Source organism: Argentina silus (genome assembly GCF_951799395.1).
Source record: "Argentina silus genome assembly, chromosome: 17".
NCBI classification, from domain to species: Eukaryota; Metazoa; Chordata; class Actinopteri; order Argentiniformes; family Argentinidae; genus Argentina; species Argentina silus.
Genome location: NC_139671.1, coordinates 3,301,669 through 3,324,876, shown reverse-complemented (window position 1 = coordinate 3,324,876; position 23,208 = coordinate 3,301,669). Strand labels below are relative to the sequence as shown.

Below are 23,208 nucleotides of genomic sequence, written 5' to 3'. Positions count from 1 at the left end.
GTGCCTTCGGAAAGTATTCAGACCCCTTCACTTTTTCTGTTATAGACTCAATTTAAAATTGATTAAATTAAAAGAATTTGCCATCAATCTACACACAATACCGGCCAAACTGAGCAATAGGGGCAGAAGGGCCATCATCAGGGAGGTGACCAAGAACCTAATGGTCACTCTGACAGAGCTCCAGAGTTCCTCTGTGGAGATGGGAGAACCTTCCAGAAGGACAACCATCTCTGCAACACTCCACCAATCAGGCCTTTATGGTACAGTGGCCAGACGGAAGCCACTCCTCAGTAAAAAGCACATGACAGCCCGCTTGGAGTTTGCCAAAAGGCACCTAAAGGACTCTCAGACCATGAGAAACAAGATTCTCTGGTCTGATGAAACCAGATTGAACTCTTTGGCCTGAATGCCAAGCATTACGTCTGGAGGAAACCAGGCACTGCTCATCACCTGGCCTATACCATCCCTACGGTGAAGCGTGGTGGTGGCAGCATCATGCTGTGGGGATGTTTTTCAGCAGCAGGGACTGGGAGACTAGTCAGGATCGAGGGAAAGATGAACGGAGCAAAGTAAATGGAATAATGAAGAAGGAGGATTACCTCCAAATTCTTCAGGAAAACCTAAGATTATCAGCCAGAAGGTTGGGTCTTGGACGTAGTTGGGTATTCCAACAGGACAATGACCCCAAACACACATCAAACGTGGTAAAGGAATGGCTAAATCAGGCTAGAATTAAGGTCTTAGAATGGCCTTCACAAAGTCCTGACTTAAACCCCATCGAGAACATGTGGAGTGTGCTGAAGAAACAAGTCAGTGTCAGAAAGCCAACAAATTTAGTTGAACTGCACCGATTCTGTCAAGAGGAGTGGTCAAAGATTCAACCAGAAGCTTGCCAGAAGCTTGTGGATGGCTACCAAAAGCGTCTTAATTGAGGTGAAAATGGCCAAGGGACATTTAACCAGATATATATACAACATTACTGTATGTATATTTTTGACCCAGCAGATTTTGTCACATTTTCAGAAGACCCATAATAAATTCATAAAAGAACCAAACTTCATGAATGTTTTTTGTGACAAAGAAGTATGTGCTCCAATCAATCCATCACAGAAAAATAAGAGTTGTAGAAATGATTGGAAACTCAAGACTGCCATGACATACATGTTCTTTACAATTGTATGTAAACTTCTGACCACAACCTGTATATAATCACAATCAGTAGTGCATTTTGGATAGAAGCAGCCTCATACGACCAGTCAGCTACTAATAATTCACTCAAATATCAACAAATTCCCAAATTCCTCTATCTCCTCTGAGTTCTCTTCATGCTTCAGGAACTTGATTAGTCTTCCAGGAAACGGCAGGGTGTCAATGCTCCTCAGTCTTGGGACTCCAAGCTGCTGTCTGATCTTCAGCCTGCACAGCTGCATCAATGTACGTGGTGGTGCTGAGACATAATGACAACAAATGTATTATGGTAGATTGTACGTACATAGTCGGACATCAGAATTTGAACTACATTTGGTTTGGAGTCGAAGACATAATGGTTTTCAAGTAAGTTATACATTTAATTTCCAAAAGAGTCTTTCCCTTCACAACACAATAATGCAAAAAGGTGCTGTTTTATGTTGCCTGACAACTTTGCAAAAATAATCATAAATCAGTGGTTGATAAGTATATATCTTAGCAATGAATTGGTTCAGACTGCCAAGAACTACCAACACGGTGGATGGTATGGAGTTTTCGGTGAACTCACTTGCTTTCTCCTTGATGACCTGCCAGTCTGGGTAGCTATCTAAATGTTCAAGAAGTCGGGAGCAAAGCTTGATGTCACCAACGTAATCCAGGAGCACGTCTATGATTGGTCCGGCCCAACGGCATATTGACGGGGTGGAGATCATCTCACAGAACTGATGGTACAAAAGGCAGATGGGTAGGAGTGCCAAGATGCACACCCACAATCTTTAAACAAGGTGCAGAGTAACGTTATGGATAGAAAAGATAGTCGCACACTCTGTTACGTACTCCCATCGATTCATGAAAAAAATGCAATGGTAGTAACAGTGTGCGACTCCATTCTTCTATAAAACACAACAAATAACACAATTCTGCAAAAGGACCCTGACTTTGTCTTTACCAGGTGAAGTTTTAGTTTTACTATTGTATATACCAATTCTCTCTATTTAGACTGACCTGAACAGTCGTATTATGAGGTTCTGAGGTGTCTGTTCCAACGCTGAGCCCGTGGCGCAACTCATCCCTCTCCGAGCGCCTGATCTTAATGGGCGGGTGTGGATTGTTACCGTAAGTGCAGCTAAAACAGGACAGGGCATCGCCGCCATTGTCCATCAGATACTTCAGCATGGACAGATACTTCATACAGAACATGACTGTGGCTGGGAACGAGGTTGGGTGGGTTGGGACGTAGGCATTGACGTTGGCACCGTGCTCCACCAGCAGGGTGACTGCCTCGATGCAACCCTGCCTCACGGCTACCAGGAGAGGATTGAAGGTGTCCAGGTTGGGGTCCGCGCCAGCCTCCAGAAGCATGGCGGTGGCGTCTAGGTTGCTGTTAATGACGGCAAAGTAGAGGGCTGTGCTGCGGCGGTCCTCGTACATCTTGCTGCGTTCCTCTGACAACATGGCGTTGACGTCAAAGCCGTCTTTGATCAGGACCTCCAGGACTTCATTCCTGTTGTACTCAACAGCCAGATGAAGGGGACTGATGCCGGAACGCCGCACTCTGGCTTTACTGGTGGCTTGGGTCAGCATGGACACTATACTAAAACGGAAGAACACACAGGGGAAATAAGATGGCGTGTAGAGTTGGTGACTATGTGGTTATACAACAGTAGCAGAGCACAGGGAAGATGCACAAGGACAGGAAAGCTAAGTTAAGATCTGTAGTCTGCTTTGCATCTTACTGGACAGCAGCAGTTATCTACTGTATAAGCAATTTACTTTCCTTGCAGCATATGTTTATTTGAATCACATTTGATATCCTAAATGGATAGCTTTCTATTGTTATAATGGCTGACCGTAACCCTTTGCATGGGGAGCAATACATGGATCATGGATATCATGCCACTCAACGGGTCGAGTGTGAATGATTAAATTCACTCACATTAATACAAAACAATATTAACAGGCTTACACCACTCAACCTGCATGGAAAGTAATGATTACAGGAAACATTTTATGGTATTACAATGGTATTATAGGCATCAGGCGACCAAAATCATGCAATTCAGAGATAATGCTTTTAATAACTAAACATGTTTTAATAACATGTTTTTCCACAGAGCAAAGCCTGGGTTTAACATCATATGTTAATGGGGCACTTTTCTAGCACAATATCAATGGCAACTCCAGTCTGCCACACTGACTTACTGAATCGACTTGTCATAATTGTAGCATTCAGAGGTCATCAGGCTTCTTCTGGAAACAACGCAAGATAATCATCACACTGACCATAAATCGTCAGCGCACACATGTTTCTATTTTGGTCCCCTTTGTTTTGTTTCATTTTGCAACATATGTATATATGTTTACATTTTTTCTAAATGTTTATATATTTCAACATTTGGGCAATTTATGCATGGTAAAACCCTATCCTCAACTCCTGTCCTGTCTTTAACATTGCAGCCTACAGATTATGAATGTCACACATCAACAACTGTCCAAGGCTACAGCCATTGCACGACACCTATATGAAAGTACTTAATTTGTAGCGAACTATGATACATGATACATATTGTATATATGTCTATTGTAGGTGTTGTGTGGTGATGTCTTTGTCTGCACAAATTATTGGGGAAAACTGAAAACTAAAGGAGACTAGCTAAACATGCAGATTCCAGATTCCAGATTAATGGTTATCATCATGATTTGTAACATTTCAATGGTACAGCCTTCAAATTTCAAGATTCAAGTTGTGAAAAATGTAAAATGAGTGAACTACAATACACGATCACTACCCCTTGTCTGTAAATCACGCAGTTAATAGGTACTATTAACTAAAAATACATACGCGTCAGTTCCTCGCTGAGCAGAAATATGAAGAGGCAGGAATCCATTCTTTCCAGGTCTGTTGGCATCAGCATTCTGAGAGAGAAGAAGCTCCACAATCTCATCATGGCCATTCTTAGCAGCTTCATACAATGCTGTAGCTCCATCGCTTGCCTGGCTGTTGATATCTGCACCTACAATATATTCAGGTCAAATTAAATCTAGTTCTAGAATGTACACCAAAAATCTGAATATGGAGTCTCAGAACAGCTCTGCTGGCCTGTGGTTTGCATCTGAATCGCAACATTCTAATCGCCACTTTCTTTAAAGGTCCTGTGCAGACAGATCTGACCACAAAGTCATATATAAAGTCAAAAAATACCAAACATTTCATTGGATTTATTAGGGCAAACCACAGAAATCCCAACGTACCATGCTTAAGGAGAAATCGAAGAGCTTCTGTGCGTCCGCTCTGGGCTGCCACAAAGAGCGGTGTGATACCATAGATGTTGGCAGAGCTTAGCTTGGCCCCGGCCTTCACCAGCATCTCACAGATCTCCAATTGATTGCGACACACAGCCTCATGGAGGGCCGTCCAGCCTTGGATGCAGCGTTTGTTCACCGCGGCCCCATGATTCAGAAGCATGGCTACAATCTCAGCATTCTCTCTCTCGCAAGCTATGAATATAGACAGTTTTCATCATTTACAGATTGGCAGTGGAGAATCAAACAAAAAACATTTGGGGCTCAAATTTAATCGCAGCAATAAAGCGCAGTGAACAAAATCAACATGTGTTTACAGACTGAAATGGTGTCCAAGAGGTGTCAACAACTATGTCATTTTCACACTGCTTTGCATCCCTGTGCCCTTAAATGTTGCAACAAATGTCATTGACTAATGACATAAAGCCAATCGTCTGTGTAATATTTCTTAATAATATTTGGATTAGGGTAAGGTACACAATGCATTATAATAAGAGTTCTAGTCATCCTGTGTATGTGAAATTATAATGTAGTGTGTTACCTTTGTAAAGGGCAGTCTCTCTATCGGTGTTGGCGATGTCTGGGTCAGCCCCTTGCTCCAGGAGGGTTGCAGCACAGGCCACCTGATTCTTGCCCACAGCCAGGAGGAGAGCGGTCTGGTCTTTTTGGGTGCGCTTGTTAATCATGCCAGGTTGAGCTTGAAGAGTCAATACATATAGCTGTAAACAGCAATGATCAAGGTCAAAGCAATATGCTATTATTGAGCTACTATCAGGCCAAACCTAGCATAAAACAATAGACCTCTTCTACCGAATTACCGTAAGTAATGGGACAGTGCCCTGCGTAAGTAATGGGACAGTGAAGTATTTTTTTATTCTTTTGGCTCTATACTCGAAAGGTTTGGATTTGAAATCAACCAATTACTATGAGGTTAAAGTATAGATTCTCAGCTTTTATTTGATGGTGTAATTAATGGTGATTAATAAAAAAATGGTAGAGTTGAACAGTGCTTATGGCTGCCTAATGTTTAATTGGATAAATACTGTAGTGACTCTCTACATTACATAAAGCTCGCTCGATACAAACACATATTAGCTAAATTACACCTAATTTACAATCCATAAATACAAACACATATTAGCTGAATTGCACCCGAAATAATGCATTAATACATACACACTCATAATTCTGATTACTGCATTATATCAAAACCCAGAAATGACCCGGAAATAGACACTACCTGAGCATCTGAGCACACGGGTCGGATTTCGGACTAACCAGAAACACCTGTCAAGCCAATTGTCCCATTACTTTTGGTGCCCTGAAATAGAGGGACTAAATGGTGAAACCAATATGCACACAAATACCCTCAAATAAAAGCAGAGAATTTCTACTTTAACCGCATAGTAATTGTTTTATTTCAAATCCAAACTTTTGGAGTATAGAGCCAAAAGGAGAAAATAATCTTCACTGTCCCATTACTTACGCAGGGCACTGTAGGCTCTCACTCAACTAAACTGGTGCTGATTTGGTTATGCATGCTGCAGTGCCATCAAGTGGCATAACTGAACCACAATACTTTATTTAACAACTGTAATCCTTAGTTAGTGTTGGGCCACATGGCTGGTCCAACACTTGTTTTGGTATAAAGTTGAGCGATGGGGCTGGGGAAATGTGACCACTCTCAAATGTATAGACAGAGCACTGGATGCAAGGACTAACAGTCTATGATATTAAAGTACTACTACTTATAGTTTTAAACAAATTTCAAAGCTATACATACTTTGTTTGCGAATACATTTTTACCCTAAATTTCGGGTTATAATTAAATAACACTAAGCTCAGTTGCACTAAGCATATTAGGCATTCATTCGTCATAGTCTTCCAGAATCAATGGGTATACTGTATATTATGAATTGAAATTACCATCAAACAGATAAACAAATACCAGATCGTTCCTTTACGGTGATATTTACTTGGTATTACTGTAACTAGGATATAATGTGGTGACAACTGATACTTTATTGATACCAATGCACCAATGGATGCTTGACACCAAACGGTCGAGGTGGTTGATTCAATTAATCCCAAAGACATTAAATAGTGTTTGTAATTAATGTTATAATGTAAGTAATTAAGACCAGTAAATACCATTAAAAAAAAATGACGTTTAATATGAAATGTACACATATGGAATTGGAATTGCACATACCCCCAAGAAGAACCCTGACACACTGGTCTTGGCCAGAAAACGCAGCCTCATGAAGTGGGATCCAGCCGAGTTTGTTGGGCAGCAGTAAGTTCTTTCCTTGAAGTTTAGCGATTTCTCGAACAGTCGTCACATCGCCGTTCAAGATGGCTTTCACAATGGGATCCAATTCCCTAACAGGCAAACATACACAACAATGGCTCCTTCAAACCTGGTAGAGGCAAGCTAGAGTTTCTGAAAAGGATAATACAATTGGACATTCATTTGTATTACCTTTTCAGAAACTCACAGCCACAGCAAACAAATATAAACCTGTCCAGCATACCCGAGCCCGGCCCGAATCAATTATCAGAAAATCAGGCCTGACCGAACCCAGCACCCCCCCCCCCCCCCCCCCCCACCCCCTTGATTAAATGAAATACATTTGTATTGGTTAGGGTTTATAGTTCTTTCACAGCAAATGTGTAAGGATGACAACAACACACTGTACACATTTCATATACCGTTCTACAGCACATGTTGGTGTGTCAGTTATGACTGTGTGAGCACCTAAGACACCGGTTGTAATGGTCGGCACTCACTCCTCTGGCTCCATCGAGTACTGAAGGGTGCCATCGACTCTGCGATATGCCACCATGCGTTTTCCGTTGCCCGTGATAAAGTGACTCACATCAGTGCCGTCACACTTCCTCCTGCTGAAGCAAAAGTGAGATATACTCAGTCGACAGTCATCCATACAAGATGGTAGTACCTAAATTCATAGGATATGATGAGTAGAAGTTCAACATCGAAGACACAAATACTGCTTTAATCTACTCTCATTGCTTCCCACATGAACGATACACCAATCTGTAATACTTCTGTAATCCACATCCTTATCCAGCAATGGGTGGTAATAATTCCACTATTGTTCCTTCAAAAGCGTATCTAAAGGGCTCGATGTAACAGGAAACATGGACTGTATATCTTAAGGTCCATTATAACCCGTTAGGTTATGTGTACAGCGTGGGTGACGGTGAATGTTTTCATGAGTGTTGTTGTTCTTCTCATCGGGTGGCATGTGAACCTCTAAGGCAGTGCTGTTTGGATCCGCTCCCAAAATGCCAGTTGGTTTATAGTCAGTGTCACTGAGAGCACTTGGGACAGGTGTTAGGCACATGGCTCACTGTGTACATTCAAGCCAAACAGTTCATGAGGCAAGTGTTGTATGTCAGCAACTTAGACTTGGGGATTCCCGATTTCCTCACCAGCAGTTGGCCCGTAAATACGCATTGGCTAAGCAGATGAAAACACTGCACAGGTCAACCATTTTTGTTTGCGCATGAGAAAGTCACTCTCTTGCATGATTCTGCAAGTCTGCTATCTGCATAATAAAATAGTATGAGAAAAATTGCGCGAAGAGCAAGGGTTACATTTAAGACTGGTAATGTAGACATTTTGCCAGCCTAGGCCAATGCTTTGATGGAGATGTAATCTGTACTGCTTCACTGTTACACTCTATAAAAGCATCCAATACAGTTTTGCCAAGCAACTGCCCTCAAACAATTAGTTAAAGCAGCACAATTAATTAAAGCAGCACAATGATGATCTGCACTGCTTGTTGTTTACAAACACACCACCTCTTATTGGACTGTGGACCAGAAAAGAAGATTCATACTGTATAAACTTTTCAGCCATGACACATACGATTCAGGTGGGTTGGCTGGAGGGTTATGTGAGTTATGGCTGGGCTGCCTCACAGGTGTATTTGGCCTGTCCTGGACATTGGAGGTATTTCTGGTTTCAAACGGAGACATAGAATTGTGGACATCACTCAGGCTGCGCTTGATAGCCAGCTGTATCAGCTCATCATCTGATAGGTTGCTGTAGAGACTGTAGTCATCAAACCCCAGGGTGGGGCCAGTTGCAGGAGGCGGGGACACACTGGCTACCGCCATCTTGAATCTGGAGAGAGAAGGAAAGCTTGGATGTCAGTTTTTTCCTTCTTCCTGATTCATAACCTATTACAAAGCACCTAATAATTATAGACTAATACTAATAAGTATACTGACCCCTTGGTTACTAATGCGTCACAGATTCGGGTAACCACCTTGTAGAGGTGACTCCCAAAAGTATCTCTGTAGTTTCAACACTTTCAACAACAATTTCTTGCCATTCCACCCTGCGACTCTGTCTTCCCCTATTCCCTCATTAAAACCTGATCATTTTATATACATGTCCTGACTCTGTGTCCTATACTTGGGCTCTTTAGCTCTGACCGTAACAAAGAGGGCCGTGGTGGATGGATAAATACATTTTATCGTGCCTCGATCTCCGCTGGTTGCATCTGGGGAATTGCAAGTTCTGTGTCTGCGCTGTATTACAATAAATCGGTTTTGATAAGTAATTATTGTCTGCCTGCCTGATTTGCAATAGGCCTACTGCAGACATATATGCCTTTTGCCTACAAATGTATACATGTTATCCTTGTTTAGCAGCCTGTTGTATGTGCTTTGGTGCAAATCCCTATTGTAAGACTATAACCATCATACTGTATGTGGGGAATTTCTGCACAGTCAATTAATCATGAATATATTGGTGTGCCTTGGGATTTTGGGTGTCATTTAAGTGGGCCACGAGACCAGACAGGTTTTCTGCCTTAGGGGACAATGAGGATTAGTGAACTGAAATAGCCTGCACAATGTTTAAGTGCCTGCTATAAAGTGGCCTTAAATTCTTCCAGGGGCCACATTGAAGGGCAGCATATCATTTGTGCCACATAAAAACAGCTTTGAAAGCAATGAGCAGGTACTGGCCCATTAACCCATTGGAAAGTGTGCCACAGTCAAGTTTACCTACACATATCGCGCTGCCTGCAATGCACAGTATATAAATAGAATTCTGTAAACCAAAAGGGATCACATGGCAGAACGCGCTCTCTACTGTGTCTGATGTATATATGTGCATGTGTATTTAAAGGGATAGTGACCCAAGTTATAAAATTACTAATATGTTTCCATACCCTGAAAACAGTCTATGGACAAGGAGAAAGTGCAATCAATGCTGTGGGTTTGTTTACCTAGCCACTTTCACCAACCACTAACATCAAAAACCAATGGAATGCCCCATAATTAACATGTTTGAATATCACACTTGAATCAACTCATAATTATATAAATCAAGTCATTGAGTCATTTTCTTTGGTTAGAAAATGCTCATATTGGCGGAATAGCGTAGCAGCTACGTAAACAAACCCACGTTGTGGATTGAACTCTGACCTTGACCCATAGACTACGGAAACACATATGCAATTTTGTAATTTGGGAGAACTGTCCCTTTAATGTAGTCACTGATCTAAATGTTCTCCGAAGTGGCAGGCAGAAACTACAAGAGCAAAATATTTCCCACACTATGCATGTCATGCAAATGAGCTGAAATATTTTGAAGGCTATATTAAGGCTGGTTAATGCTGGGATTATGATGGGATTCTGTGTATTGTTGGATATACAGTATAATGAAACAAAGTCTCACAAAAGTGCCATGAAGTGATTTCTGAAATTACTCAAAGTAGTTTCTGAAATGCTACACCATCAGTAATGTCATTTCCAGTGTTGCGGAAACTACTCTGAAAATGTATTTAACTAGGTTACCAATTACTTTACAAAGAAAGAAGTTTAACTACACTAAAGCTACCCTTGAGAGAAATATAGTTTGTCAAACTAAAGCTACTTTGAAAAAGTAACTACATGGCAAAAAAGAAAAACTACTAGGATTTGAATTTAATTTAACTACCACCAAGCTACTACAAAATGCAGTTAAACTGATAGTTGAACTACATGTAGTGGAACTACTCCTCAACACTGGCCTACTCCCCACTGAATAATCAATTATTATTGTGAAATACCTTTACAGTTTCCATGCAATGTTATCTAAAATACTAACCGAAAGCTGCAAATACTGAATGCATATTGAACAAATGTGAGTGAGTAAACGTGTATTCAATGTTGCCAGAAGATATCATGCATAAAAACACGTCTTACCTTCCTTTTAAGCTCTTACTGCTTTCCAATGGCAGAAGTTCCCCTCTGGTTGCCCTCCCCCTCTGAGTCTTCTCCACTATCAGTTCTCCGTCAGCAGAGGTTCTAGTTTCTGGGCTCCCTATCCACTGGTTATGATATATTTCTGGAGGCTTCACATGATATGCACTGGGTGGTCCAACTCTTGACTCATCCCCCCCTACTCCTGAGCTCAGATTGCACTTGAGGGGAGCTGACCTAGAAGTGGAACCGACAGTGTGACAACAAACCACATTAACCCCTTGGGACTTATGGCAAGGAATACCAAAACATGGGGTGAGCATTTTATGGTAGAGAAAATATACGTATAAATTGTATATATAATGTATAGATATTAGAATTAAGCAGTTAAAGATGCTCCCCTGTGGCCACGCATAGAAATTGCAATTACAATGAGCTGTTGTTTACACTGGCCATTAATACTAACTAGCTTCCATCACAAAATCAGCAAGATAAGATACTGACATGTCAAGTGAACAGGTAATAATAAATTTTTGCTCCGGATTGTTTGGGTTTGCCTACTTTTTGTAACAAGCCACAATTTGACAACAGACTACCAGTCAGGAGAAATCAATACGCTACTACCAATCAAGCATTGGGGAGAAGCTATTACTTTTAAACACTATCACTCCACAATCCCTGCAGATTTGTCAAGGCCATTATATCCTGTAGTACAGTGAAAATTGTATGTGTTGCTCCTTTAAGGCTAGGTTTAAAAATAGGAGCTGAACTGGACAGCTTTGTTATTGTTGTTACTTTGGGTGTTGTACACTGTACAACTAATTGTTGTACATTGTGTCCCATGGTGTCTGTCCACTTGTATTGTGTAGAGTTGTGATTTACTTCTTGTCTAGGTCAAGATGTGTGTCAGTCACAATTCAGTCACAGTGACTAGGCCAAAAATAAGTGTGAATGCCTGCTCCTTATTTTTAGACAAACAAATGCTTGGAAAAAGGGTCACATATATTCACAAGGTTAACTTCTTCTTTTGTGTTGGCAGTCCATATGCATGTGTTAATTTCCTTCTGAGCCTGTTGTACTTACTATACTTGTCTTGTATAAGGGCAAGGTCACTGATATGGGCTGGATTCCAGAAAACCAACAGTTACAATCGTCAGTGAGTCTTTTAATATCCTGTTGAGAGTAGAGCTTAAGGTTAGTCCAAACTTTCCCCACCAAATCTTTTGTTGTGAACCTGTGCAAGCAACGAAAGGCCATTGCGACCACATAAAGCCCAGTGTTGACAGAAATGATAGTTTATTGTTTTGTCTGCCATTTCAGAGGGCAAATATACTGTAATAAAATGTTCACCTAGTTTGAACCTTTCTCTGTAGCGTAGCATGCCATTATTATCGGACGCAAATATGCATTTTAGGACACATTCATGGAATACACATTTTAAATATTCTCGAACAAACAGAACTGTGAGTTCAGAAGAATGCTAGCTAACATATTAACAACACACCAGTTTGATACAAATGGTAATTTCCTTGTTTGGTGAATATCGGTCGCAGTACAGGAAAAAAAAAAAACGACCCCTATTATCTGCCACCCAGTCTCCTATTATCGGCCATGTTACCCAAAATTGACTGATTCTTCCTCACAGTGCTAGCTGGCGACATACTTAGCTATTTCAACTTAAAATATTGCTAATTTCTGAACGTCAGTTGCTCAAACGGCGCCGTCGTGGCACTGCAACGACAAGACACATCTCTCGATAGAACTGTTTGATTACATTTTGTGGTTTTGTGACCTGTGTTAGTTACAACTATCTATTTTCCTACTAGTTGCTAGACTAGGCTGTCCTATAAGCATTTAGCAACATTGTTAACTGAATTAGCACTTCTATTAGTGATATTTCACCCCAACTTGCAATCTCAACGTCGCTGGTTCTAATCGTGGTGGGAAAAACATTTAGCAGGCTATAACGAAAAACTGCCAAAGGCTAGGAATGTAAAGCCATAATGTCAGTTGAATTGGTGTAACTTTCTACGTAATTTCCCTAAATCAAGCTGCACACACTTAACTCTGAATTATTTAATCCTTACTTCAGGTGCTTAATTCATTTTGGATGTGCGGTTGAGGTGGAGTTGCATAAAAACAGAGTCGTGTCACATTTATTAATCAGATCAGCATAATTTGTAACCTGAAAACGAGGTTCCTAGAATAATCTGGAGGAAAGTACAGTGTATGCCTTTCCATTTCCCATAAATGATCGCGACCATTCAGGCTAAACTGTGTTTATTTGATCATAATTGTTACAGTAGTAGGCCTTCTGCATACGTCTTTTGCAATGAGGAGGAGGAGGAGGAGACATGCTCAATTGTGATTAGCAAGAGAATTCATAAATATAGATCAGGCTACTTTTTTTGTCGCCCAAAATATAGAGATGAGTGTGGAAAGCCAGAATCCAAAAGTTAAGGGAAAGCCAGGAAACATTGTATCACTGTACCCTTTATTACAACACTGTATTGATGAGGCTCATGCAGGTCTTCAGAATTGCCCTGTTGGTCTGCATCATCAGCACCAATCTCACAGACACAGTGGCTTTACAATCAATAATGTATTGGAATGTGTTCAGAAAATAAACCTAATGTGATACTTCCATATGTATGTTATGTCTTGTTTATGAAAAAGTGTCTTGTATATAAACTGACAAAAGCTCTTGATTTGAAAATGTGCTTGACAAAAACTAGATGTTTGTTGGCCTCTCAAACCACACAAGCAATGTGCATACTTTGCCAGTACCTCCCATATACGCAGTTGCCTAGTCAGAGTTAGGATGCAAACAACTCAAATTTGAATAATCTGTGCATAGTGAGTTTGATTTAAATTAGGATTTCACCCATACTGCTTTACTTTTGATTCTAGTAATCCAGTGAATCAAGACTATCATAGTTCAGGAACTTTATTAGTCTTTCTGGAAGTGGCAGGGTGTCAATGAGCCTCAGTCTGGGGATTCCAACCTGCTGCCGAATCTTCAGCCTGCACAGCTGCATCAATGGATGAGGCGGCACTGGAAGTAAGATCGGAAACAGATGTTTGACCGTGTTTAGCCAGTTAAAGGTACCGTCAACAGTTACAAATAAGTTGGCCCACCATTGTGGGTAAATAATGTGGAAAACATGGCATTGTGCTTAGTAAAAGTAACTGGGAAGACAGTATAACGGCAACTCTGAAAAGTTGAGGAATTGTTGGGAGATAGCAGCGTATAAATCAATCCGCAACTGTGATTGGTAACTTTGACACACATAACCTAAAATATCATAAGTGCAAAACCCTCCTGTCTCCAATAATAGCCGGGCCACTAATTATATTTTAGCTAATAAGCGCCGGTCCATAATAAATTCTGGGTCAAATTACATTGTTTACCGCTATGTATTCTCTGTAGATATTACCCGATTATTAAAGCGAAGCATTTGGTTCTAAGCAACTGTTGCGATATTACCGGCATGTATTCTACAGTCTGACAGCTCTTTTATGGCAGCTTTGTACGGAAACAATAATACATTATCAACTCGTCAAAGATGAATCTTGTTTTGACTGATTTATTACAGGCTAATAATGTTGATATAATGTTGGTTCAGTTCAGTCTTCATAAGCCGTTGGGCAACAGTGGTGGGGATTAAATAGAATAACTGCTATTTAACCCGACGATAGCCTGTCACCAATAAAGTGTGCGATCCATGAGCAAATAAACGCCTGTTCTACTAAAAAAAATGTTTGGGTGAAGACAGCAAATTTAAAAAAGGACCGAATCTTGAACTTCACATCCAATGCAAACTTTTGCTTAAATCTTATGTTAACATGAGAGCATGATTCATCAGAGCATGATTCAGACCATATTTTGTAATATTTTCTGACATTAGTTCACTCACTTGCTTTCTCCTTGATGCCTGCCCAATCATGGTAGCCATCTAGGTATTCAACAAGTCGGGAGCAGAGTTTCACTTGACCAACATAATCCAGAAGCACATCTATGATGGGTCCCACCCGGCGGCACATTGATGGATTAGAGATCACCTCACAGAACTGAAAATGAAAGTGTGAAAAACATTTGGTAAAGGTTACATATTTCAGCCATTGCTTATAGCTTCTTGCCATCTGTGGTTTCAGATGTGAGACTGGTTTGAACAGCGGCATGTCCAGGATGGATGATGTTAACTCTTCATTGGCAGTTGAGTCAACAGAACTGCCAGTTTCTACAGTTTCAACTGTCAACTGCCTCCATCTGGGACATGCTGCAGTGCAAATCAAATGACCCAGAAGAACTGCAGTGCAGCAATCTGATCAGCGCCATCTGTATTGGATTTAATTCCTGCCTTGGTCTGTTGACCATTGAAGACCTAAAAAAAAAACATCTGTATTGACTCTAGCCTACCTGTACACAGGGTTTTGGAGATGCATCAGCTATGTCTTCTCCGTATCTGTCTGAAGTAGTAAGGGGTGGGTGGGTCTTGCTTCCGTATGTGCAGTTGAAACAAGAAAGGGCATCGCAGCCATTGTCCATCAGATACTTAAGCATGGACACGTCGTTCATACAAAGCATGATTGCTGCCGGGAAGGAAGTAGGGCGAGTGGAGATGTACGCATTGACATTAGCACCATGCTCCATCAATAAGGTTACTGATTTGAGACAACCCTGCATCACAGCAATGAGGAGTGGATTGAACATGTCCACGTTGGGGTTAGCTCTGGCCTCCAGAAGCATAGCGGTGGCCTCTACATTGCTGTTGCTGACAGCAAAATAGAGTGCCGTGCTACGATGGTCCTTGTACAAAATGGATCGTTCCTTGGACAACTCAGCATTGACATCATAGCCTGCGTCAATCAGCATCTCCAAGATCTCGTTCCTGTTGCGTTCAGCGGCGTAGTGAAGGGGACTTATACCACTCTGTTGAATTCTATTCTTGCTGGTGGCAGGAATCAGCATGTGCACAATGCTAAAAAGAGCACAGGGACCATATTGAAAGGTTGGGCTTCAAGTCTCTTCTATACCTTAAAGAGGCCCATAACGGAAATCAATCTATACATCTATTCAAGTTACCACAACTATGTAACTGTTGAGTGCCTACCGTATGTGTCCTTTCTTGACAGCAACATGAAGAGGCCAGAGGTTAGCCTTGGTTGCTAGGTTTGCGTTTGCTCTCTGAGACAGAAGCAGTCGCACAGCTTCCTCATGACCATTCTTACTTGCCTCATACAAAGGGGTTGCCCCATCCCTTGCCTGGCAGTTTATATCAGCACCTAAAATACACAGGAACATTGACATAATACAGTATGAATTTGTAAACAACGGTTACCATGACAGCAGTAGTGAGTCTATTTGCCTTTTTCTTGGCAGTATTATACCGCGGCAAAACAACCACCAGGGGTCATATTTGAGCAATTTTAATTAATAGGCTTTAGTGTACCTCAATGACATGCATTGAAGTCATTAACACTGTGTTAGAGGGAAGATCACAGCATACTGTGTGAGATAACTATATTATTGTATAACAAAATCATTGCAAGAACCTACTACGGAACTGATTAACCCATTTCTAATTAAGATTACATTATTGCAGAGGGGAGCAAGAGTGTCTAAATATAATCTTTGTTTTTTGGGATTGGAACCTAGCTGTTTTCGGGGTTGGTACTTTGCCATACCCAAGCACCTGCCCATCTCGGCCAGACAGCTGCACCATCGTTTCCTATTAATTCTCAGAAATTCAAGCAAGGCCTAACTCCCGGAGTTGACAGTGGTTTCAGTTTTGAATCACCCAATAGGGCCTATACTAATTATTTAGGATTATTTATGTTGACAAACTGCACATGAGCAGTTACCCACAACAGGGTGGTTGTGTGGTAGGCTATAAATCCACATCCAGAATTTCCCCCGCTTTACACCAGCCAAATGGGCTAGGTGATGAAAACCTGAAGCGGGTTGTTTGCACCCCATTGTTAACAAATGGGTCGGGGAAGGTGAAGGGGAATTTAACATAGCAAAACACGTTTTCTGCAATATGCAAAATGTACTACATAGGCAACTCTGTCATGGCCATGAAGTAGAGGCCTGGGAAAATCCTTGAACCTATCTCACATGAAAATTCCATACTTTATTCTGTAATCCATAGGTTGCATTATCAACAAGTCGTGCTTATTCATGTCGAATTTTCCCCCAGCTTCTCCACGCTGACATATGCTGTGCATGAAAGAATGTGTGATGACTACAAAAAATAGTATGAGAGTAGATAAGGATATTTGAAAAACACAAGTTGGCCCCTGTTAAGATAACAAAACAATATTTGATGATATAATTTCCACTCTTCATCTCCCTGTAATTCATGACCTGATCTGCTCTGTTTGGTCATATATAGGCGATATTCCGCCATTCGTGCAAAGAGTTAATCTATTTAGCAAGCTAATTAAGCCAGGCTCTGCAATCACAAACCATTCTATCTCTCATGTTTATTTTTGTGATTATTTTGTTACAAGGAACACAAATGTCAGCACTGTCAGTAAATCCCTACTTTCGCTGGTCTAAAATAGGTGATTGAAAGGTTTCAGCAGGCTAACTTCATGCAGCTGTACCGCCGGCATATGAGAACTGTGGATTTAACAGTACGAGACACACAATTGGCAAGGCTATCTACGTATCAGTTTTGTAATGAGGTGTCTCAAGTCTAAAGGTTACTTTCTGCAGTTTGACAGCAAGCTAAGCAATAGTAGCAGTAGTTTGCTAGCCAACGTTAACATTCTACCATCCTCTGTGGAGTTAGTAACCAGAATGCTTAACTCTGGTCAAGTCATTTTTGACATAACCAGTATGTGACATGATTGAAAAAGGTTTTGTTGACATAAGTTGTCTGAAAGAACCATACACAATTACAACGTACATATGCTAGGCAAGCATATGCATTCTTTTAAACACATACAATGTAAACACAGTACTCTACCTCAAAACGCTATTTTAGAAAGCTTTTGTTTGGACCAAAACAGCGCTCTTCACAGAAAGTTCTTTATCATGTGATCTCATTCGTTATAGCTTTATCATTGCCATTTATCACTATTTTTAACGCTCAAATCGAGATACTTTACCTTTAAATCTGAATTGGACTCACCTTGTTTTATTAGGTAGGTCAACAGCTCTACTCTTCCTGTCTGGGCTGCTGTAAAGAAAGGACTGATCCCATAGATATTGACTGCATTCAGCTTTGCCCCAGCCTCCAATAGCATCTGGCAAATCTTCACCGTGCCATGGCTGGATGCCACATGAAGAGGTGTCACACCCTGAACGCATCTCTTGTTCACCGAGGCTCCGTACTCCAGGAGAAGCTCCACGATTGCCTCATTTGGTTTCTCACAAGCTGAAAACAAAACGGTCAAAGATCAATGGTCAATTTTATTTTGTTGTTAGCAACTTAAAGAACAGCTGATTGTGTAGCAGAGGTGAACTATGTCTGTGTAAAGAGTAGCGCTTGTTATAGTCTCTCATAGCCTTGCGCTGCTCCGCTCCACCATTGAGTCTGGCAAAGATTATTTAAGTGAGAAGCAAATTGTGAGGGATGTAACCTGGGTTTAATACCCATTTTGACACAGTTGAACTCATGAGAGAACAGCTTTGAATTGTGTTAGTTACCGATGAAGAGAGGAGTTTCTCCATTCTTATTGGGGATTTCAGGATCAGCGCGACTGTCTAGAAGGCAGTCCACACAGGACACATTATCGTAGTCAGCAGCCAAAAGAAGTGGAGTCTCACTTTTCAAATTGCGTTTGTTCACCGTACCAGGATGGGCTGTAGGAACATAATAAAGGATTTTAAGGCCCTCAAAATTACTGATGAAAGTTGACATGGCTGAGGTTTAAGACAAAAAGACAGCAACACAGGTGGCAAGATTCCCCGGGAAATTCAGATCTTCTTATCCTATGTGGGACATTATTCCTTTTGGATTCGTTTTGTGTTATGAGTTACTATTCGTCACCCCGTGAACAACCATCGACCGCTTGGGCTGGCCGACTGTGGGGTCTCAGTGGATCTCGTCTAGGCCTTTAAGTGCCCATTTTTCTCTCCCAGGTAACAGCGCATCCAACACAGACCACAGACTCTTAATCTTCATGGTAATACATATAATCAGCATAGTTTACTAAACTGCCAGGCAGCTTTAGCCCACTAGATGAGGCGAGAGTAGCAGGAATAGGTGCCTGGTTTCGTAACACAAATTATTCATACCAGTTATAGGGCTCTTTAGAAGACATTTTGATGAAAATTGACTGAACCATCCCATGACCCTTGTTGTAACACTCTCACCTCTTAACAATATCTTGAGGCATTCCTCTTGACCAAAATAAGCAGCACTGTGTATAGGTATCCATCCTTCCTCATTCGGTTCAATGACACTATTGGGATTGCACTTCATGATGTCACTCAAAGTCTTTACATCACCATGCTTTATTGAAGATACCAGGGGGTCTAATTCTCTGAAGGACAGACAAAGATGAAGGGAAAGATGGCAATTCAGTTGGTTCAAGTGTGAATCAGCACTGTCATTCAAAAGCATATACATGAAAAGAGGACATAGCTCATTTGGTGGTAGTCCATGTTTTACAGCCTAACACCTAATACTAAATATTTTCATGGGATGTACTGTATGTTGAAATGTAAATAGTAAATGGGTTTGCCTTTGTTGTACCCATGTTATGGTGAAACTGTTTCCAAAACTTCACTATCTGACTTTATGTTATGGCATGATTGGAATAATGATCAATAATCCCTAATGTACGCACATTAATTTATCCCACCCAGCATGCAATCCCATCTAGCATGCAAGGCAGATGCCCTTACTAGAGGGTTGACAGGCTCACCGAATTTGCTTTGCACCTTGGGGATGTGTGGGTCGGTGAGCTGGAGGTGGGTGCGATGTGGGAGTGGGGAGGTGGCACCTGGGAGGTGGGTTTGGTTCCCTCTGGACGACTGGTAGTGTGGTTTGAGTGGAGTTAGCGGAGTTAAATTCATTAGTGAGGCTACGGTCAATGGCCAACTGCATCAGCTCGTCGTCTGTCAGGTTGCCGTAGAGACTGTAGTCATCAAACTCCATAGAGGGGCCTTCTGATCCAGGTATGGACATACTGGCCACGGCCATGGTTCATCTAGCTCTAAGCGTTAGAAAAGTAAATAATATTTAAATAATATTTTCATAATTATGTGTTATTATGTTACTTTGACAACAGTGGTTGTTTTGAGAACTATGTTTCTAAGTGCAAGGCAGAAACCACCACAATCTGTGATGCAATAAATACTTAAGCCATTGTTTTCATCACACAATTCTCTGTTTTTTCGTAAGCGTTGTATAAAAGCAATAGAAGTAACAAGATGTGAGAGACTGCAAGAGCTTCCTAGCTTCATATCCTAAGCACTTAAACTGTTAAGGTTGTAATCCATACAGTATCCCTGTCACCCCACTGATTGTCCATAAATAAGTGTGAGCTTAAGCCAGGTAGGTCAAGACATTGAGCTAAAGATTCAGGTTGACATTTTCTGTTCAAGATCACAATAATCACGAAAATGATAATCATGAAAATGATCACAACAATTTGGGGGCACTAAATCAAAAGTTAAATTGAGGTTTTGTGCTACTTCTCCTGCAAGAATTGTAAGTTGTTGTTTTTTCTTGTGCTGTAGTTTTTTGTTTAGTAGACAAATTCTGACCATCAGTCTTTATCTCATTTAATTTGTGCAAAATATATATTTCCCTCATGCAGAGCCAGAAATTCCAGATTTGTACTTCCTTATGCGTAGTACTTTATATAAGGTTGCACAGTTACCATGTTATTACATGAAAGTACATGTCCAATTACTTATAACTGCATACAGTAGCAACTGCACAGGGGACTAGTTTGGAACATAATTTAGCCAGTTTCCAACACTTTCAATTCAAATACATCCTATCCACAGTTACCTTTATCATATGATGGATTGTGGCTGTGGCTGCCAGTGTCACTGAGAAACAACATAGCATAAGGTTGATGTAAAGAACAAGAAATTAAATCATACATCCCTACCTTTTGTTCAGTATTCAACGTGCAGTCAAGGCACTGTAACGCTAGACTTTTGAGTTATAAGATCACGTTTAAAGTTGAGAGGTAATAAAGGTTTCTCCTTCACTCAGAGTGCTGTTCCAGGCAAATGAGGAAAAGCAGCAGCACCACTGTTTAGGACATAATCCAAGGGGTCTTGATTTCACATATTGCAGAGGTCACTGATGTCAACTGACCTTGCTTGGAATAGGGATGCCCTACTTCAGACATGGCACAGCAGATGCTGACAGAGTAGGAAAACAAATCTAACTTGTCCAAACTAATAACGGAAATACACTCTCTACTGCTGCGTTTTGTGCTTGTCTCTATACTTGCCTAAGCAACATAATGAAACTAATCTTGCAGAGCCGGACAGTTTGCCTAATAATATTGCGTATACTTAGCTGTAAAGTGTGGGTCGAGATTAGATGAAACCATAAAGCCTACAAACAAACAAAAAAAAAGTTATCAAGGTTGTCAATGTGTTTTACTTCTGGAACACTGACAGTAGATGTGCCGACCTACAGACAATGATTTAACTAACTTATCTAATTACATTTCAACCCATTGGTCTTCCACATCTGAACAACAATGCGTATAAGAATGCTGTATATTTTCGCTTCTTGGTGGCTAGAACAGTGTAATGAAACTTATGTTGTGTTATACTAGTAGACTATACTCAAACTGTATTCTGTAACTAGATATTCTAACCTAATAATTGTATCATTGTATTCCATAACATATTTTGGTTTTGGAGGGTTTTTTAATATGTTTTTTTAGGGCATTTCTGCTTTTTATTGGGATAGAGATGCTACATTTGTTCATACTAATCCTAGCCAGGAATAGTTGTAAAATATACAAAGCCAAGATTTTGCAGCTGTCCAGTCAATCAGAAAAGTTTGCATATCAAATATCTCACTGATCTCACTCATGTCTTGTGACCGAAAAGTGAAGTTGTCCTTCTGGTCTCAAGTAGCCAAGTAAACATGACATGGGGTTGAATAGTGAAAACAGCACATAGATATTGACGAATGAGTTTTATCCTCAGTAAAAAGCTTACTGAAATATTGTTGTAAACACTGGCTTTGTTTTTGTTTTTTTCTTTAACATGTATTGTCAATATCTCATCTTGTCATTTAAATCCCAGCTCTGCAGAGTAAAAATGCATTGATACACATTGAATAGAGCGGATGTTATTAAAAAGGATCATGGTAAGAAAAGTTGACATTTAGCTCAGTGTGTGTTTTCGTAGGCCAGGACATATGGAAGTGGTGATGGTGGTGCTGGAAAGTTAGCGCCCTCATCTGGTCAATAAAGGAGTGGAGGCCAATATGTAAAGTAGAAAGTGCAATGGGCAATAGTATTAGGGCACATATTATATGGAGCTCTAGAGGGTCAACATTGAAATCATTGCTTCTACCTCCTGTTATGGAGTATTGTTGATGTAGGCCTATGAGCGCGCCAGACTGATCATGGGAATATCTGCATAGACATCGTCACAAATAGCTTTACATTCTATTGCATGCATTCCAGAATGAAACGCATGTTGCAAAAGGAGAAGCCAGCTGATAAGACAAGCTAATAAGGCAAACCATCGCAAACCATTCTCTCTCTCTCAATTTTTATTTGAGTGATTATTTGGAGGGAACACCAATAATGTCAGCACTGTCAGTAAATAATACCAGCAGAAGGATGGATCTTTTCAAACTTCCTTCACAGCTCTTGTCGCCATCTTGTGGTGGCTTTCGGCAGCACTTCACACATCTTCACCACTCGTGTCTGCCTCAGCTGTGGCATTTAGGTAGACCACCACTGAGATGGCAATAGGAACCTTTTAAACACGAGCCTACTGTACACTATTGTACTAATCATTGTTACACTTTAGGCTACTACTAACATTGTCCTTAGAGTTCTAGCCTACTGTACTTAGGGTTATGGTTAGGGTGTGTGTTTTTCAATGGTGTTGGGCAAGCTGCAATAACATGTTAGCTATATTCATTTGCACTAAAATAAAGCTTACAGATGAACTACCACAGTGTAAATAATTTCAGAATTGTAATTATCCGAAGAAAGACACTCCCTGCGTCCCATTTCTCCACCCTTCCCGCATAGATTGAAAAGCATAGGATTAGTCTAAACATGGGCTTTTATACCAATACATTCCCACCTAAATCATGTGGGGGAGTGCACACTTCAGGGGAAGGGGGAAGAAATTGGACGCATATGCTATGTGAAATCTGTGTGTGATGATACGATTGTGATATGATTGTTACAAGCACAGCATGTGCCTTCTAAACTTGTGGTTAACATGGGTATGCACTGGCCCTCAACTATTATTATTATTATTATTATTATTATTATTATTATTATTATTATTAAATACGCCTTTGGGCTAAC

The 23,208-nt window shown here is 40.7% G+C and overlaps 2 protein-coding genes across 2 annotated transcripts; both read right to left on the bottom strand.

The window, feature by feature from the left end:
- Window positions 1-1,271: 1,271 nt before the first annotated feature.
- Window positions 1,272-10,752, bottom strand: LOC310818008 (ankyrin repeat and SOCS box protein 2-like; the record flags this gene model as incomplete). Its single annotated transcript, XM_083688766.1, has 10 exons — window positions 10,720-10,752; window positions 8,387-8,644; window positions 7,282-7,392; window positions 6,704-6,873; window positions 5,033-5,188; window positions 4,441-4,686; window positions 4,031-4,202; window positions 2,194-2,782; window positions 1,757-1,910; window positions 1,272-1,447 (listed from the first exon to the last, which is right to left on the bottom strand). Exons 2-10 carry the CDS (start codon window positions 8,635-8,637, stop codon window positions 1,272-1,274), a joined length of 2,025 nt encoding a protein of 674 aa, XP_083544892.1. The 5' UTR covers window positions 8,638-8,644; window positions 10,720-10,752.
- A 2,870-nt stretch (window positions 10,753-13,622) lies between these two features.
- On the bottom strand, window positions 13,623-19,877 carry LOC310818007 (uncharacterized protein; the record flags this gene model as incomplete). The annotated part of the gene is made up of 7 exons (XM_083688765.1): window positions 13,623-13,771; window positions 14,634-14,787; window positions 15,137-15,698; window positions 15,831-16,002; window positions 17,859-18,104; window positions 18,377-18,532; window positions 19,616-19,877. 7 exons carry the CDS (start codon window positions 19,875-19,877, stop codon window positions 13,623-13,625), a joined length of 1,701 nt encoding a protein of 566 aa, XP_083544891.1.
- Between the last annotated feature and the right edge of the window lie 3,331 nt (window positions 19,878-23,208).